Consider the following 19033-nt stretch of genomic DNA (forward strand, 5'->3'; position numbering starts at 1 on the left):
ATAAATTTTGAAACTCAAACTCAAAGTTGAAAATATAATATTTTAAAATTTAGAGAGGAAAGAAATTATCCTAATTAAATTATTTTTTATTGATTGATGGGAAGAAATTACTCGAAAAAACGGCTACTTATTGTGTAACATGCAGTAATTAGTTTTTTTCTTTTTCGAAGATTTACCATATGAAGAAATAGATAAATAAAATAATAATAAAAATAAAAATAAATTAAAGAGGAGGAAAATAATAATAATATTTTTTGAAGTATTTTAAATTCGTAATTGCTTAATTAAAAAAATTATTAAAAAAAAAAAAAAAAAAAAAAAAATTGAAATCGGCCATTAACACCTAACGACAAAACGGTTCCTTCTTCCTCCGGTCGTTCGACTTTCTCCCTCTCTAAATTTCTATTACTCTGTGTGTGTATGTGTGTGTCGATGCGCCAAACAGTCTCCTTCTGCAACAACACATGGCGGGTCAATATTCCCTGAGACCCAATTCCTCTTCTACTTCTCCTTCTTCCTCTCACATTCTTGCTTCTCGCTTGCTTTTCCTCTTAACTCTTCTCCCCTTGACTCTTGCTTGCTTCGCTTTCCTCCTCCAATGGCGGGGCGGCCTCAACGACCCTGTTATCCGCTGGTCCCCCGATCAGCACCAGTTCCCCGGTATGTCCACTTCTGCTCCTTCTATCCCCTCTCATTCTTCCCGTTCCGATTGTGTTGATCTTCTTGGTCGGAGCCATTCCCCTGCCTTTTCTTACTACCGAGACTGGAAGTTCGACTACGGCACGGATCTGAAGCCCAAGGTGAGTCTTTGTTCTTTTACTATAAGTTATTTTCATGCCTTGGATTTTTCTGGCGGCAATTTATATGATATTGTTATGGTGGCCAAATTCTTAGTCGTCGGGTGTAGGATTGGTTTTTATTGTCTTATGTTTGTTGGATCCCGTCCAATTCCCTCGTTTTTTATTCGAATGGATGTTCTATTTGATTCTGACGAATGCAAGCTATATATATCTATTGGTTTCGTTTAACTATAGCGTGAGGCGCTGATGATGTGCTGAGAAAATGGAATTTGTTTAGAATTTCGATCTTGTATGTGAGTTTTCTCATTTTTTGATTAGGATTGTATAGTACCTTTGCCTTGCTAGTTTGACAGCTTCAGGGAAAGAGATCTACTCGTTTTCGTTTTCGTTGCCGATGAACACAGACTGCTGTATTTAACTTCTCGCTCTGAAACCTTCTACTTATCAGATATGCATCACAACAAGCACTTCTGCTGGTTTAGAGCAGACTTTACCCTGGATCTTTTTCCACAAGGTCATTGGAGTTTCGAACTTTTTCCTTTTTGTGGAAGGGAAGGCTGCCTCCCCAAACGTATCCAAAGTTTTAGAATCCATTCCGGTGAGCCATGTTCTGTGCTGTGCCTCCACTGTGAACTCAATGTTAATTAATTATCTTTTGTCTTCTGGAGTTGTCATCTTCAAGTAAAACCTATTTGTGTTCAGGGAGTAAGTGTTATATACAGAACGAAAGAGCTAGAAGAGCAGCAAGCAAGAAGGTCAGTAATTTTTTTTTTTATTTTTTTTATTTCAGATATGAATAACCTTCCTTTCCCTTCCCTTTTTATTCCCTTTAATGGTTGATTTTAATTTTTTATCTTTTATTTTCAAATCCTGATAGCCACTTTAATCTTTCCACAAGCTGATTGAGGAAGCTAAATTATACTCTCTACATCACCACCCATCAAAATATCCTGTGTTGTGTCTGCACAAGCAGAAATAAATGAAAACAATAGACAACCCACCATTGCCTTTGTTGTGTGGCTCTATGGAGATTCTTCTCCATTTTTTCTGCTTCTGAATTCTCTTCTGTAAAACACTTTTTTTTTTTTCCAGAAAAAAATGATCTTTGACCATTTTTTATTGATATTATTTGTTTGAATTTTAGCCGGATTTGGAACGAGACATGGCTGTCAAGTTTCTTCTACAAACCATGTAATCATGAGTTGTTCGTGAAGCAGTCTTTGAACATGGAAATGGCTATTGTCATGGCCAGGGTATTGTATTTTTATTTTCCATACAGCTTTTCAATGTGAACTTTTTCAATGATAATTAAGTTTTTTATTGAACAGAATGCTGGTATGGATTGGATCATCCATCTGGATACTGATGAACTAATGCACCCTGTGGGCACACGGGAGTACTCATTGAGACAATTGCTTGCTGATGTGCCTGCAAATGTTGATATGGTTGTTTTCCCGAATCATGTGAGTCAAGTAACTCAATAAAGCTTTCTTCAAGATCACTCCATATAATTGTCTCATCCAATGTCTTTGCTTTGGTGCTAAGAAAACTACATGAACTTTATCTCCTTACTTTAAGTGGTCATTGATGTGGAGGATATATTGGCTGTATTTTGTTTCAGGAGAGCAGTGTTGAGCGAGATGATGTAAAGGAACCTTTCAGCGAGGTATAAATATTTCATATATTCTGTTCAAAGCTATCCAGGGAGTGCTTAACTAATAAATTATTGTTGTAACGTAGTGTGGAGCCAGAAATTCTCTATTAGTTAATTACTTATCAGTTGTTATTGAAAAAAAACTGTAAGCTTATGTACTTACTTGGTACTGAGATTTTAAATTGTAAGCGGCTGTTTGAAGACAGTTTTATTTATTAGATTTCTATTTCTTTGGAAAGGAAAAAGAATATATATATATATTGATACAGGGAACAATTCAAGTTATAGAGTTTCCCTGGATGGTTTATAAATCGCGGAAAATAAAGCTATGTTTTACTATTAGCAAATGTTTCTTTGTAGTTCTAAAGTGACTGTTCATAGAAAACTTTTTTTTTTCTTTTTCTTTTCTCTAAAAATTACTTTCTTAATATTAAGAAAAACATAAAGTTCATGTTTTTGTGAAGTTGTTTTAGTAGTCGTGATTGGAGTTATAAGAAATGTGTTTTCAAACAGTTTTCTAAAGGGAATAAGCTTAAACCATGGTGGCTACCTACCTAGGTGATTGTAAGAATACTCGAGATACTCCTTTTTGGAAAATTGTCTGATCCTACTACATTCTATCGATCTTTTATCCAGTGAGAATGGGCGTTTTGCATGTAAGTAGTCCAAGCATTTGTGGATATTAAAAATCTATCTAATAAATCAAACTTGAAAGTGAATTGCAGAAAAAACACAGACAAAAAAGACACAATCATGCCCTACCGATTTCTTCTGTTAGTAATCTCTCACACTCTCTAAAATTTCAAAGCAGAGGCTCCTCTTTGTGATTAATGGATTCACATGGATTCTGACCTAGTCTCATTACGACATTTGCATCTTGTTACTTTTTTCTGTGCTTCGCCTTCAATAGATCTTCATTTTCTTGTTTAGCCTGTTATAGAATATTTTAGTTTGTATCTCTATGGAACAGAGAAGAGTCTGGGTAGAACCATAAATTCATAGGCTGGGATTGCTAAACCATCTGTAGTTGAACCTGGCCAAGTTCATTGTTAATCCTTTATGCTTGTTCAGGTATCGATGTTTAAAAAGAATTATGACCATCTCCCAAAGGATATATACTTCGGTAATTACAAAGATGCACTCCGTGGCAATCCAAACTATTTCTTGACATATGGAAATGGAAAATCAGCTGCTCGGATTCAAGACCATCTTCGTCCAAATGGCGCACATCGATGGCACAACTACATGAAGAATCCCAAGTATATGTTATTATTTTATCTTTTTGATGTGTACACACATTTTTATTTGTCTTAAATTGCTTTTATGTCATCATATTTTTATTAAGCAGTATAGCTAACCATTACTTGGATTCATAGGAATCTTTATTTATTTATTTATTTTCCCCCTTTTTTCACTAAATGCTTATGTATTTAACAATGATAGTGAGATAAAATTGGAAGAAGCTGCTGTTCTACATTACACATACACTAAATTTACTGATTTGACTTCAAGACGTGATCGATGTGGCTGCAAACCAACAAAAGATGATGTTAAAAGATGCTTTATGTTAGACTTTGATAGAGCTGTGAGTTCCACTACCCTCAGCGTCCCCCCCTACTGCCTTTTCATTTAAGTTGAGCCATTGCAATTGTTACTTGTGCTCCACTAATTCATTATGTTGTTTATTTTTAAGTCTCGAAACTTTGGTTTGTAGAGACAATCTAGACTAGTATTTACATGCTATTATAGATGGAGGATTTGTATATATATTCAGAATGATTTTTTAGTTATGATCAAGTTAGTTTTAAACCAAAGAAGTCCCACAATGGGGAGAGAAGAATTAGCCTTGACAAGCCATCCTTAAGCTTAATAGAATTGGAAAAAGATCTGTCGTGAATCCCATCAGATATGCTGAGTGTATATATATACTTGAGTGGCATCCCTATTTACTTTTTTTCTTTTTTTCATTGGAGTCTCATCTTCAATTGGATGGAAATGGAGAAACTTAGGGGTTGGATGAGAGGAAGGGTTCGCACTTGGTGCATGGAAGTGGTCTCTAGGACTTTGGACTTGGGGGTTTAGGCATCAGGAATGTTAGGACAAGAAACAACCCTATTGGCTAAATATATCTGTCGGTACCCATTGGCACAGGGTTACTGTGATCAAGTCCTTGTCTCATCCTTTTGAGTGGACCGATGAGGGGTTAAAGACACTTCCAAAAACCCGTGGAAAGCAATTTCTCTGTTTATTCATAATTGACATTGGGGACAAGCAAGATAAATCCATTTTGGGAAGACATGTGGTTGGAGGATAAACCCCTCTGCTCCTTGTTCCTCATTCATATTATTTATCTTCCTTCAGGAACCACTTGGTTGCTTCAATCTTTGGTCAGATGGATTTGTTGCCTTCTCCTTCCTTGGGTTTCCTTCATTTGTTGACCTATAGGGTAATGTCAAATGTCTTGGCTCTTCTTTCCTCCCTCTCCTTTTTTCACCTTTGGTCAGGGAAAGGTGATTCCCACCTTTGAACTCCTAACCACAAAGGTTTTTCATATAACTCTTTTTTTCAATGCTTGTCCAATCCTTCCTTGGTGGGTGGTTTTATTTTCTCCTCAGTTGGAAGGCGGAAATTCCCATAAAGGTGAAGTTCTTTGTGTGACAAGTTTTGGATGAAAGAGTTGACACATTGAATCGAATCTTTGCTAGAGGTTTTTTTGTAGTTGGACCTATTTGTTGTATTCTTTGCATCGAAGAACCTGAATCATATCATGTCGAGTTGTGATTTTGCATGAGGAAGCGTTCAAGGTGTTTAGCCTACCTTTATCTTTGTTAGTCCCCGGAGTTCCGGGGAGGTGTTTGAGGAACGTTTCTTTCTTACAACCTTTTGTGTAAAAGGACATTTTTTGTGGTTGGCTGGGGTGTGGGCTTTGGGATACACAATATAATCTTCAGAGGACGGAGAGTTTTTCATCTACAAAAAATATTAATCCAATAAGTTTTGACTTATTGTCCAATCTTTTTATGTAGATGGAACGACTCTCTTTCTATGAACAAAAACTTTATACCTTGTTTTCCCCATGTATTTTGAGTACACAAATGTGGGCTTATCACTAAAATTTTCCTGATTTTCATAATAATGGGAGTACCTATTGCTCTAGGATATATAACATGAATTCCTGATTTTCATCACCCTTTTTGTGTACATAATTATTTAAATTGTTCATTAAATCATTACTGTTCTTCTCTATTGGATTCTTGCCGATGATGAATGACATCTCCACACTGTATCCTTTACAGGCATTCATAATTGCTTCTACTGCAACAGAGGAAGAAATGCTAGCCTGGTAATTATTATGCTCAATAGTATAACTTCCATCTCCTGTTTCGTTGTTTCGAGATATGAACCTCGTGTCCTGCAAATATAGAATCTTCACGAGTAATTTGGTTTGAATGTAATCTAAATCTCAAGGCTGTCAGAGATTGCACAGCGAGAGGATTAAATCTCAACTGAATGGGTCATCCCATGACTACTTTAGATTTTAATGAGAGAGCCTCCACTTAATGGTCAATGGATTGGATATTTCTTTCTTAAATAACAATGATAGCAAGTACACATAGTCTAGTTTGCAGGTGTTTCCATCGTCTCATTTCTGATGGTAGTTTACTTCCAAGTTCTTTTTCAATACTTCTCTGAATATTGGTCACCGGCAAATCCATTCTATAGATAATAGTTGTGAGATATCATGTCAAGCATTCGTTCCTACTGTCCATTATGAACTCTCTCACCTTATACTTCAGATTTCTGTCGGTTTTAGGTATCGTGAACGAGTTGTGTGGACTGATAAAGCACTGACCTTGAAACTCTTAAGAAAGGGTATTCTGACTCGCATTTATGCACCTATGGTGAGTTGAATTGCATCTGTTCTTTCATATTCAACTTGTAACCACCAAACATTTTGTGTAAAAGATGCACGGTGCAAGATAAACTCAAATGTCTTTTATTCTATCCACAGATCATTATTCAAGGATTGAGGAATTCTGGCATCTTCAGTTCTGTAATCTCTTCTGCTGTTCATCATAAATCGGCCAAAGATCAAGTCTTATCATCTGTGAAGATTAGTAACTCTTCTAGACCAATTGAATCCGGGGTTATATCTTCTCGAAAGGTTGGTATTATTAATAAGGGGGACTTTCAAGCAACTGCCAGAAGGGTCCTGGAAATTCTGGACGATCATTCTGACCTCTCAGCTACCCCGCCATTATCTCCGCCCAGCCTCGACGATGATCTTCCAGCTCCGACACATGAATATTAACCATCATCATAAATAATTTCCGTTATACACAGGCCTCGGTTGTAGGATTTAGGATTCGTCAGTCTGGCAAAGGAGGAAACTTTTAGCAAGAGGAGACTGATCTAGCCGTGCCATGAAGATTTTGAGTGTTTAATTTCTCATGGGGTTCTTCCCGGTCGATCACTGTCCAAGCGGCTGATGTACATTGCAGATTTAGATGTTACAGCCCATAGTGTTAGAATATTGTAGAGAGAGAGCTTGGATTTTGGATTTAAGATTACTGATTGGATGGATTTTCAGAATGGGATGCCCCCATCTTTAATACAAAAAAACAGCAACAATTTACAGTTTCATCTAATTTTAAGAATGTCCCAATTCATATTCATATTAGTTAATGCTGTTTTCTTTCTGCCTAATATATTATTTGGTACGGTAAATTTTGATCTTGACGTAGATCGATTTAGTACCTACAATCGTAATGCATAGTTACTACTTTCTTGAAGTTAGAGATTCAAATCATCGACTCCATTTATTGTAACGTTCACAGTACTTGACAGCTGCTAGGGGTTTACATAGTCGAGGTTGGATTGGGAGATTTTTTTGACCCAATCTAAAAGTTTGGGTTGGTTGGATTGGTAACCCAACCCAACCCGAAACTTTTCACAACCTAACCTAACCCTCTAGAAAAAATGAACCCAACCCAACCTTTATAGTTTGGGTTGGGTTGATCCGGGTTGTTGGGTTGAATGTACACCCCTACTAGCTACTAGAATACCCATCATATGCCCTTCCTTAAAAACAATTTCATAGCCTAGGATTCATCAAGATCAGGAGGTTTTCTACTTTCCTAACAACAAAATGAGACTATCTAATGAAATTGAAAGTTTTAGTAAAAACCAGGTGGAATTTTCCCATGCTGATATCATCTTAGAAACGGTTAGTTACTATAATTTCTGAAAATGTTTCGGTATACATCCATGAACTGTTTTCATTGGATCATAGATCCATTGAAGTCGAACAAAAAATCAGGTTGCAGTCTCATGTCATTTTTATGTGTATCGGTAGTTCTTGGTTATGATACTCAAATTTGTTCTGGGAAGCTGAACAAGTGTTCATTGTGGTTGAGGACATCTCTCCTGTCTGAGAAAAACTTCCTTCGATCCTCCCATGTTCAAAATCATCTAATATGTCACTTTCAAATTCTGATTCACTTGTAGAAAAGCAGGAATCTGCAAATTCTTCTCCAATCTCTAACGATTCGTCATCCGAAAATTCAGGATTTTGCTTGTTCATAACATCAGATGCTAAGCAAAGAGCAGCAGAATGAGAGTCTTCCATTTCATCGACCTGATGTTTCTGTGAGTTCTTCAAGTTGTCAGATGGAAGGTCTAAGATGGACAATGGATTCCTATCATTTGGGTCACCATAAAGTGCAACATGCCTGTAATATAGCTCCAGTTCCTTTTCAGCAATGGCAATGAATCGGCGAACACACTCGAGGGATTGCTCGTACTTGGACTTTTCTAGTGCCTGCAAGGAGGGAAGCCATTGGTATGTTTTATTAATAATCAATTTCCTACAAACAGAATCCACATAAACATGAACATTGAGGTTTTAAGCATACATGCAGCAAACAGATTGGATAACAAAAAGTCAACATTACCATAACACAACTATTAAATCTAATTAGACAGACCAAGTTTGCAACATTTGGTATTTGCTGTTAAATGAAAGCTTTTCATACAACAATCTAATGTCAGCACGTTATTATCTGATCAAGCTAATCTAAACATGAAAATGGAAAAGATGCACTATTTTCTAGGTACCGACACCGACAGCTTGATAGGAATTACACAACAAGAGTCAAAACTTGACAAAGTCTCACATCAGTTAGAGAGGAGAACGAAAACTTCTTTATAAAGGTGTGGAAGTCTCTCCCTAGCAGACGCGTCTTAAGAATCTTGAGAGAAAGCCCAAAAGAGAAAACTCAAAGAGGACAATATCTGCTAGCAGTGGACTTGGGCCACTTGGGCCGTTACACTCTCCAAGTCTTTGAGAGGATTGAATTCTCCCTCCCATGTATTGACACTCCATCAATCCAAAAACGAAAAGTATATGCTTAGGAGAAACTCACACTTCTCTAACTTCAATACCATTACTTAACTACACAGCCGACTCCCACGCACATATTTTATGGTCGAAAAGCCAAATAGTCCTACTGATATCCTCCCTTGCTATTATGTCTTAAATAAAGATGCACTGGCCCACGAACTCCGATTATAAAAAAGAGAAAGAAAAGAAAAAGACATCATATACATTAATGAAAACTGAAAATTTAAAAACTAACCCGTTTCTTAGACAATGTATCAATTGGTGACATAACTTCTGGTTGCACATATTCCTTTCCTCGATAGAAGATGATAGTATCATCACCAATTATCTGTATCGGGATTCCTCCACTCAATCTTGCAATTTCCTGTGCGTACTCACGCACTTGGCCAGGTTTACAAGGTTTGCAAAAAACTTTAACTGTTTCGTGTTTCTTCCAATGCATGTGCATGTTTAAAATCACACCTCCAAAAACTCCTCTTCTTCCAATAGGTACATAATTAGACCTCTTTTGACCCATTTTCTTCATATAAAACCGTTCCTCTGCAGTCAGATTGTGTGGCTCCACCACAGGACCTTGAACTTTAGGAACTTCATACCGCTTCAATCTCTCAATCAGCAATGCTTCTTTAATCCTGGCCTGCAGCAAAATCTCTATAATTGTAACTGAAAACATATGAAAAATTTCCAACATCCATTAATTTGAAAACCATCTCGCTGTAGTTCAGCATCAGACCGAAGAGAAATGCTCATGAAGTAATTCTTTTTCTTTTGAAATGAGAAAACTTCGCCAAAAACATTAGTGATACCATAAAATATATAGAAACGGTTCTTTTTTTTACTGACCTTTTCAAGCTTGTGCTTGATTCTCTCTTCTGCATTTGAAAATTTCTGCTTTTTCTTCCCCTTTACACGCAGTTGACGAGGGTCTTTCTTATTTGCTGCTTTTCTTTTCTGCTTCTCTCTCTTTCGCTGCACCTTCAATTTTTTCTTAGTCTTCCACTTATCTTTTTTTGGAGGATCCACTTCATGTGTTTCAAACTTTGGTTTCCCTTGGGATATGACAAGATTCACGGAACCATAGCTTAAATTTCTAAATCCCAACAAAGGTTTTGAGATGTTCAGCAGAGGAAAGATTTTTATATGAGAGAAAGTAGAGTCAGGAACCCCAAAAACAGGTCTGCAACAGAATATATGGTGTAAGCACAGTTAAAATTCAACCAAAAAATTCATCAAAAGTTATATCTTCTACACTATTTCTGTCTTTCAAAGTCAAATACAATCCATTTTCTTCCAATCTCAAACCCGGTCAGCTAGGTTAAATTTTTTTAAAAGCAATGGATCAGAAAATCTAAGGAAAAGAAGATGAAAACTGCTGTTCAAAAGTAAAACACATCGATAATATTAAGAAGATGGAGGAACCTTGACTGAAGAGTACCTGAAAAATGGTTGGTTCAGAGATGAAGACCTGAAAAGCAGAGAAGCTCTGCGAAGATTATGAAACAAAGATTTTGCCATATAACTATATTTCTTGTAGCATAGTTAGTTGTCAAGCGACCATAATTTCATTTGAATATGCTGCAAAAGAAAAAGGAAACAATAAAGATAGATTTAACGAAGAACAAAGCATACTCGTGGAAAGTATCTGCAACTCGATAATTCAAAACAAGTTTGATCAAAATCCTTATAAAGTTCTTATTTCATCATGTACAACTTTCAATTCAAAGACTTTTAAACAATGGAAATAAATTTATTCCATAATTAATCAAATAACTTCATACATTAGCAGCTCCAATGCAATAGTTCCCAATTCAGTTACAGATCATACCAATGGGCAACAAAGAACTTGGATATCAGACCGATTCACCAACCCTTCCATACTAAACTAGATTGAGCGACACTGACATTTTGAAATGAAACCTGAGCCGAACCAACAACAATTACACACTCGTAGTCCAGTTAAGTGATTGGGTTCGATAAATTTCTGCTCTCTCCTGTTTCATTTTAACTAGAACGGAAGAAAATTACATGAGAAAGAAATCCCCCTAGGCATTTCTCACTATAAATTTGAAGATGATTAATCAAGTTTTGTTCCCACAGTTTTAATAATCACTTACAATATTTAACAATGAAACGATATAGAAAGCTCAGACAAAAGGTAACACCAGAAATTTCATCTCATTATCTTAACATTTCAGGGGGAAAAAACCACAAAAAATCCAAATCATCCGTTTACATACTCACTAATCAAAGAAAATCACAATTCCAAGTTCCTCGAACTTAAAAAGAAATTTAAAACCCAGAAAAACTTGTACCTGAGGATAGCGGGAATCCGAGAGACCAGCCGTGTCAAAGCAACCGACGGCAACGCTGGGAGAGAGAATCGACGGTAGTGTGAATGAGACTGAACCCTGCGCACAGAGAGAGAGAGAGAGAGATCGATGGTGAGCCACGGTGGTGAGAATTGGTGCGAGAGCTGAACCCAAGCCAATAAGAGTCGGCTCGAACCGATAGCAAGTCGATTCTAGGTAGAGATGGAGCAGGGCGAGGTGGCGGTAACGTTTATTTCATTTTACATTTTCGCTAAAATTTTCATTTATTTTGGTTGAATTTCATTTTATAGTAAATATTTTTTATTTTTTAATTTAATTTTTTCGAATAATATTTTTAATACATAATTTATTTCTTACCATATAATTTTTATTTAAAAAATCTAATATCACGTTCATAAATAAAAAATATAATATAATGTCTATAACATAATATTTAAAAAATTAAATTTTAATATTATAATATAATTTTTGAAATAAATAAAAAATTTACGTAATTTTTAAATATTACAATTATAATATTAAATCAATTGATATTGTAATATATAAATAATAATAAAGTTATAAGATGCAATAGAGAACATGATCTTTGTCTCTGTCTCGATTCCATTTAGCTAATAGCGAAAAAAAAAAATTCGACTTTATTATTTTTCATTAAAAGAAGGTTTTTTTTACCATTCTACCCTTTTAATTTTTACATTTTTCTTAATAATGTATTTGTCTTCTTTAATAAACATTGCATTTTTATTTAAATTTAAAAAATAAAAATAGCTTATTAATATTAAATTTTGAGATGAATAGACAACAAAATAAATAAAATAATAAATAGGTAAAAATAGTGTTTAAAAAATTAAAAAAAAAATTGAGAAAATAAAAATAAAAATGCTGAAGAAAATAATAATGCATATTCATAAGAGTCATATTCAAACAGCTGGCTACTCCATGGACTACGTTTAATCCTCCTTTGTCATCATTCTTGCATCACTTTAACGCTCAAAGTCATGCCCTTTAAACCTTTTTGGCTTTACCCTCTTCTTTTCTTGGTGGAGGGCCCTCATATCCATCAACAACACACACCCTACCGACCGAGTCCTCGAATACGTACGTAACGGTCTCCTACCTTCCTCGACGTTAACGGTGCCAAATTACAGGACCGAGTCCCCGAATACGTACGTAAGATTATGTAAGCACGTATAAATATCTTAAAATAAGTTTTGTTTCATAGTCCGAGATACAAGCACATGTAAACACGTTGTATACATGTGAAGATGAAAGGTTGTTATGATAGGAACTATTAGCGTAAGAAATACACCAATCCCATATGAACGTAATTCATTCTATCAAACTATTTCATTATGAATCAAAAGGTTAAAAAAAAAAAAAAGTTGGTAGAAAAATGTAATAGCCCAAGTTCACTGGAGATATTAGTTTTCGTACAGGTGTCTGTTAGGGAGAGGTTTCCAAACTCTTATAAAAAATGTTTGGCTCTCTTCCCCAACCGATGTGGGATCTCACAATTCACCATCTTTCAAAACCCAACATCCTCGCTTGCACTCGTCCTTCTCTTCCATCGATGTGGGATCTCATAATTCACTCCCTTTAGTAGCCCAGTTGTGATGTCCCACATTGGTTGAAGAGTAGAACAAAACACCCTGATACCTTTATCAGGGTAGGTGTGGAAACCTTATCCTAGCAGACGCGTTTTAAAGCTTCGAGGGAAAACTCGAAAGGGAAAGCCTAAAGAGGACAATATTTGCCACCAGTGTTCTCGCTGACACTCGTTTCTCTCTCCAATCGATGTGNTCATTTTATAGTAAATATTTTTTATTTTTTAATTTAATTTTTTCGAATAATATTTTTAATACATAATTTATTTCTTACCATATAATTTTTATTTAAAAAATCTAATATCACGTTCATAAATAAAAAATATAATATAATGTCTATAACATAATATTTAAAAAATTAAATTTTAATATTATAATATAATTTTTGAAATAAATAAAAAATTTACGTAATTTTTAAATATTACAATTATAATATTAAATCAATTGATATTGTAATATATAAATAATAATAAAGTTATAAGATGCAATAGAGAACATTATCTTTGTCTCTGTCTCGATTCCATTTAGCTAATAGCGAAAAAAAAAANTAAATAGAACAGTAACATATACAAATCAACAAGAGTGGACTTGACTACATACACATCACGGATTCCCTGTCACGACTATTGAAAAGTAGGCTCGATGGGTCGATTGGCTTTTTGTCTTCCCAAGACCAATGCCTACTCCACTAGTAAATATCTCCAAGACCCACTTTTTGTATTTTGTTTGCATATATAAAGAGAGAGGGATAGGAATGGATTAGCATAGAGAAAAATGGAGAGGCTCAGTGTAGTGCTTGTGGGTATGGTTCTAGTTCATGTGGCATTGTCTTCAAGAGTGGTGGGTGTCCCCTTAGAAGATGAAATCAGAACCTTGCCAACCCAACCGAGCCCTAACCCCAGTTTCAAGCAGTTTGGTGGGTATGTCACCATTGATGAGAAGCAAGGGAGGGCTCTCTTTTATTACTTTGTTGAAGCTCGCTCGCAACCGGCTTCTAAGCCTCTCGTTCTGTGGCTCAATGGAGGTAACCTTTACTTTTAAGTCTCGATTTGAATCGATATCCAATTGTGGTTATGAGATAGTCATATTGTGCTAGTTTGATTGGAAATAACGTTTCTTCTAACGATAGGTCCGGGGTGTTCGTCTCTTGGAGGAGGAGCTTTTGTAGAACATGGTCCCTTCAAAATTAATGGAGAAATTCTGGTTGAAAATGAGTATAGTTGGAACACAGGTATGAAGATATTATCTCACTCCAATAATTTTGTTTTGGGTGACAAAAAAAAAAAAAATAATAATAATAATAATAATAATAATTAATTAATTAATTTTTTCTTATTCAAAATCTATAAAGTTTTTTAAAAAAACAAAATCCGCACCGGGTCGAAGTATATCGAACCACCATGAGCAAATTGAATCCATTGGACAAATATGAGTTCGATTACGATTTGTTTTTCTGGAGTAACAAAAGCAAAAGTACACGGAGAGCATTTAGTACCTAAACTTTCAAAAATATTTGACAGGTTTTTAATTATAGGTTTTCAAATTTTAAAAATATCTAATAAGTATTATAAATTTTTAATATAGTTTTTTATGGTTTCTATTATATTTAAAAATTTTAAAAAGGACGTGAATCTATTATATATAAATTAAATTTTAATTTTTTTAATTCTAAAATTTATATTTAATAGACAAGTGAATTTTATAAAATATTAAATAAATCGTAATATTAAAAATTCAACCCTCTATTGAAAGTTTAAAAAATTATTAAATATTTTGAAAGTAATCATATAAACAAAATTGATAAAAGTTTGGTGTACGAGAGCCTAAGCATACCGTTAACAGATATTGTTAGCTTTAGCTCGTTACACATAACTATCAATTTTATAATTTTAAAACACGTTTGTTAAAGTTTTATTATTTTCTACAACCGACCCAGAATCTTATATAGTGTGTTTGTTTGTTCAGAAGCAAACATGTTATATTTGGAGTCACCTGCTGGAGTCGGATTCTCGTACTCTGCTAATAAATCTTTCTATTCGAGAATAGACGATGAAATTACAGGTGTTTCTACTCTCCCTATTTTATCATTTTTTTTTAATTTTTAATCAGAAAAGATTGAATTTATTTGAAATTTGATAATTGGGGTTGGTTTCATTTGGTTAAGCCCGAGACAATCTCCTGTTTCTTCAGCACTGGTTCGACAAATTTCCAGAATACAAAAACAGAGATTTTTACATCACAGGGGAGAGTTATGGAGGTATTTAATTCTCTCCTCCTTTTTCCCTTTTTTTTTTTTCCTCTCCGCCGCCGCCGCCGCCGCCCCCGCCGCCGCCGATAATTGGGTTGAAGCTAACTTTGTGCCATGGTTGACTCCTTTGATAACAGGACACTACGTTCCACAACTGGCGCAGCTCATTCTTAGCTCCAAAGTGAATATCAGACTTAAGGGAATCGCTGTGAGTAGCAATTTTACTTTGATCTATTTGTTAAATTAGGCATTTTTGTTCCGTTAAGAATCATCATCTTCTACAATAGTATGATATTGTCCACTTTGAACCATGGCTTTGCTTTGGACTTTTCAGAAAGCTTAGAGTTTGCTTTGGACTTTTCAGAAAGCTTAGAGATATATTTCTTACCTATAAATCTATCATCATTCCCTAAATTAGGTCGGCGTGGGACTTGAACAATCCGCACCTCGAACAAAGTACACTACAGAACTTTCCCTTGGGTGCAAGGAGCCATCGAACAACCTCCCCTTAATCGAGGCTCGACGCCTTCCCTAGAGTTCTCGAACAAAGTACACCCTTTGTTCCACCTCGAACAAAGTACACTACAGAACCTTCCCTTAGGCCCATAGAGCCATCGAACAACCTCCCCTTAATCGAGGCTCGACCCCTTCTTTGAAGTCCTCGAACAAAATACACCATTTGTTTCACCTCGAACAAAGTACACTACAGAACTTTCCCTTAGGCCCATGGAGCAATCGAACAACCTCTCCTTAATCGAGGCTCGACCTCTTCTTTGAAGTCCTCGAACAAAGTACACCCTTTGTTCGACATTTGAGTCACTTTTGACAACATGTTCGAAGCTCACAACGACATTTGAGGATTCTATTGACATGACTAAGTTAAGGACATAAGTTTAATATAACATGTCTACTTTGAATATAAGTTCTTATGGCTTTGACTAATAGAGATATATTCTTTACTTATAAACCCGCGATCATTCCCTAAATCAGCCAATGTGGGACTCCCTCCAAACAATTCTTAATGACCGGTTGCTATGGATGCAGATAGGAAACCCTCTCCTAGATTTCGAGAACGACTTCAACGCAAGAGACGCGTACACGTGGTCACACGGCGTGGTTTCAGACTCAGCTTATAAGCTTCTAAGTTCAGTTTGCAACAATTCACGGCTATATAAAGAAGTCCTTGAAGGCACCATTTCTCCAGATTGCTTCTTCGTTATTTCCCAGGTTTCCGAACAGTTATCCAGCTTCATCGACCCGTATAATATCATCGGCGACGTTTGCCTCGCCGCCAACAATTCACAGGCTGCAGCTCTCCTTCATCCACTTTGGTCGCTGCTCTACACTGCCAAATCCACAACGCCGCAATTAGAGCCTCAGGCAAATGGCGTTGAGAGAGATATCTGTTCGCAACAAAATGCTGCCAAATACTTGAACAGGAAGGATGTGCAGCAAGCGCTCCATGCCAAACTCGTTGGAGTGGCTCAATGGAGTCTGTGCAACCGCAATCCGTAAGTAAATGTGAACTTTGAAGGTTAAGATGAATGGTGTTTGAATATTGAATGATTGATTACGTGCAGAGATTGGCATTACGATCGGAAGGACACGTTTATATCGATGATTGATGTCGTTAGCTCGCTTGTGAAGTCCAAAATCCGAGTCTTGGTTTATAGGTAATCCCGTTCTTATATAATATCCAAGTCTTGATTTTAAGCTCGTTTTCCTCTCCAACTGATATGGGATCGCCCCCATGTCTACTAGGGAGAGATTCCACACCCTTGTAAGAAATTATGCTTATACCACAATCCAACCCCGTGAGGCCTCCCACGTCTACTTGTGAGAGGTTTTCATACCCTTGTAAGGAATGATTCGTTTCCCTATCTCTAACTGATGTGGAATTTCACAATCTTCCCCTTAGGGTCCGTGTCTACTAGGGAGAGATTTTCACACGCTTATAAAGAATTATTCATTTCCCTCTCTAACCAACGTGGGATCTTACAACTAACCCCCTTAGGCCGGAATCTACTCAGGAGACTCTAACCAATGTGGGATTTTACAATTCACTCCCTTAAGGTCTTCGTCTACTAGGGAGAGATTTCACACCTTTATAAAAAAAATGCTTATAGTACAATGCACCTCCTTAAGGCCAAGCGTTTACTAGGGAGAGGTTTCCACACCCTTGTAAGAAATGTTTTGTTCTCCTCTACCTGAGATGTCACAATCCACTCTTTAGGTCCAGCGTCCTTGCTAGCACATGTCTGGTTCTGATACCATTTGTAACCGTCAAAGCCCACTACATATTGTCCATTTTGGTGTAATGTATAGTCGTTAGCCTCATGATTTTAAAATGCGTCTACTAGAGAGAGGTTTCCACTCCCGGAGGAATTCGTTCCCCTTTCCAATTAATATGAGATCTCACAATCCACCTCGTTGAGGCCAACGTTCTCACTAACACACTGTTCGGTGTCTGACTCTAATACCATTTATAGATATCGTCCTTTTAATCGGTTACTTTTTAATATATTTGTACGAGAAGTAAGGAAAGTAAATGTAATATGTGTATTGATATTGAAAACAGCGGTGATCAAGATTCGGTGATACCATTCACGGGAAGTAGAACAGTGGTGAGTTCATTGGCAAAGGCGTTGGGTGTAAACACAAGCGTGGGTTACAGTGCTTGGCTGGTGGACAACCAGGTTGGTGGGTGGAGTGAGGCGTATGGCAAGTTTCTATCCTTTGCAAGCATAAGAGGCGCTGGTCACTTGGCTCCCGAAACTCAGCCCAAGAGATCTTTGGTGCTTTTCAAGGCATTCTTATATGGAATTCCACTCCAACAAATCTCATCTTTTTAGGGTTCAAACTTAGATCCTTTTGTTACACGAATACGACTCTCCATAATAATATGATAGTGTCTAGGTTGAGTTTTCTATTGAAATGGCTAAGTTTAGGACATGACTCTGATACTATATTAGACGAACACGACTCTTCACAATGGTATGATATTGTCCACTTTGAGCATAAGCTCTCGTGACTTTACTTTGGGCTTTCCCAAAAAGTCTCATTCGAATGGAGAGAGTATTACTTGATTATAAACTCATGATTATTCCTTACATTAGCCGATGTGGGACTTTCATCCAGCAATTTGAACGAACCCTTTCAAACCGTGGTTTCGATCGTAGCTAAGTTTAAATTCTAAAATTGTGGCTCGTATTTCAAATATTTAACCAACTAAATTGAGATCCTTCTTACTAAAGATATAACTCCGGCCTTCTTATTAATTGATAATCATTAAAGTGAGCATAACTAAATAGTAATTAATATATACAAATCTGTTGTCACATCATGTGTGTCTAGCTTTGATACCATTTGTAACAGCTCAAGCCCATCACTAGTAGATAATGTTTGTTTTGGCCCGTTACGTATCACCGTCACCTCATAGTTAGAGAGAAATTTTCACACTCTTATAAGAAAATGTTACATTCCGGTCTGCGACAACAAAATTATGATGAAATAAAATTTATGAAAATGGGCTTCGTAACTGAAGCAGAGATTATGAAAGCCCATTAGAGAATGGCCACTAACTAAAAGGCCCATATCGAAAAGCCCATGAATTTTTGGTCTGAAAGGTCCAATGGGTCATCTTCTTTCTGAGCTCTCAGTTCTTTCTTTTCCACTCTCAGAAGCTTGGATCGGAAGGTGGGACCGTAAAATGGGAAGGTCTCTAAGAAGGAGAGGCGCCACCGGTGGTGACGATCTACTTCACGCCGCCGCCAGGAACGGCGACCTGAGTTCTGTCATTTCAATTTTGGCATCTAACGCTTCGTCTGTCAATTCCAGAGATAAGCACTCTCGGACTCCGTATCCTTATGTTTCCTCCTGTTAATTGTTATTTCCAGATTTTTTTTTTTTTTTTTTTTTTTTTTTTTTTTTTTTTTTTTTTTTTTTTTTTTTTTTTTTTTTTTTTTTTTTTTTTTTTTTTTTTTTTTTTTTTTTT

The 19033-nt window shown here is 36.2% G+C and overlaps 4 protein-coding genes across 4 annotated transcripts in view; 3 read left to right on the forward strand and 1 right to left on the reverse strand.

Moving 5' to 3' along the window:
* Nucleotides 1–344: 344 nt before the first annotated feature.
* On the forward strand, nucleotides 345–7096 carry LOC111791322 (glycosyltransferase-like At2g41451). The gene is made up of 11 exons (XM_023672612.1): nucleotides 345–800; nucleotides 1249–1398; nucleotides 1503–1555; nucleotides 1945–2053; nucleotides 2129–2263; nucleotides 2422–2466; nucleotides 3526–3713; nucleotides 3898–4039; nucleotides 5751–5797; nucleotides 6269–6356; nucleotides 6467–7096. The coding sequence occupies exons 1-11, from the start codon at nucleotides 465–467 to the stop codon at nucleotides 6764–6766; spliced, it is 1593 nt and encodes a 530-aa protein (XP_023528380.1). The 5' UTR covers nucleotides 345–464; the 3' UTR covers nucleotides 6767–7096.
* A 571-nt stretch (nucleotides 7097–7667) lies between these two features.
* LOC111789768 (CRM-domain containing factor CFM2, chloroplastic) lies at nucleotides 7668–11413 on the reverse strand. Its single transcript, XM_023670451.1, has 5 exons — nucleotides 11170–11413; nucleotides 10293–10432; nucleotides 9701–10034; nucleotides 9093–9494; nucleotides 7668–8275 (listed from the first exon to the last, which is right to left on the reverse strand). Exons 2-5 carry the CDS (start codon nucleotides 10370–10372, stop codon nucleotides 7784–7786), a joined length of 1308 nt encoding a protein of 435 aa, XP_023526219.1. The 5' UTR covers nucleotides 10373–10432; nucleotides 11170–11413; the 3' UTR covers nucleotides 7668–7783.
* Nucleotides 11414–13535: 2122 nt separating this feature from the next.
* LOC111789950 (serine carboxypeptidase-like 45) lies at nucleotides 13536–18016 on the forward strand. The gene is made up of 8 exons (XM_023670692.1): nucleotides 13536–13815; nucleotides 13921–14022; nucleotides 14757–14852; nucleotides 14956–15048; nucleotides 15177–15247; nucleotides 16084–16550; nucleotides 16620–16712; nucleotides 17618–18016. The coding sequence occupies exons 1-8, from the start codon at nucleotides 13566–13568 to the stop codon at nucleotides 17889–17891; spliced, it is 1446 nt and encodes a 481-aa protein (XP_023526460.1). The 5' UTR covers nucleotides 13536–13565; the 3' UTR covers nucleotides 17892–18016.
* Nucleotides 18017–18655: 639 nt separating this feature from the next.
* The window catches only part of LOC111790940 (tankyrase-2), a 2737-nt gene continuing 2359 nt past the window's right edge, over nucleotides 18656–19033 (forward strand). Inside the window, exon 1 of the mRNA XM_023672071.1 lies at nucleotides 18656–18897. Within this exon, the coding sequence (XP_023527839.1) occupies nucleotides 18671–18897 (227 nt within the window). The 5' untranslated portion in view covers nucleotides 18656–18670. The remainder of the gene's footprint in view (nucleotides 18898–19033) is intronic.

This window comes from Cucurbita pepo, chromosome LG03, assembly GCF_002806865.2.
Source record: "Cucurbita pepo subsp. pepo cultivar mu-cu-16 chromosome LG03, ASM280686v2, whole genome shotgun sequence".
NCBI classification, from domain to species: Eukaryota; Viridiplantae; Streptophyta; class Magnoliopsida; order Cucurbitales; family Cucurbitaceae; genus Cucurbita; species Cucurbita pepo.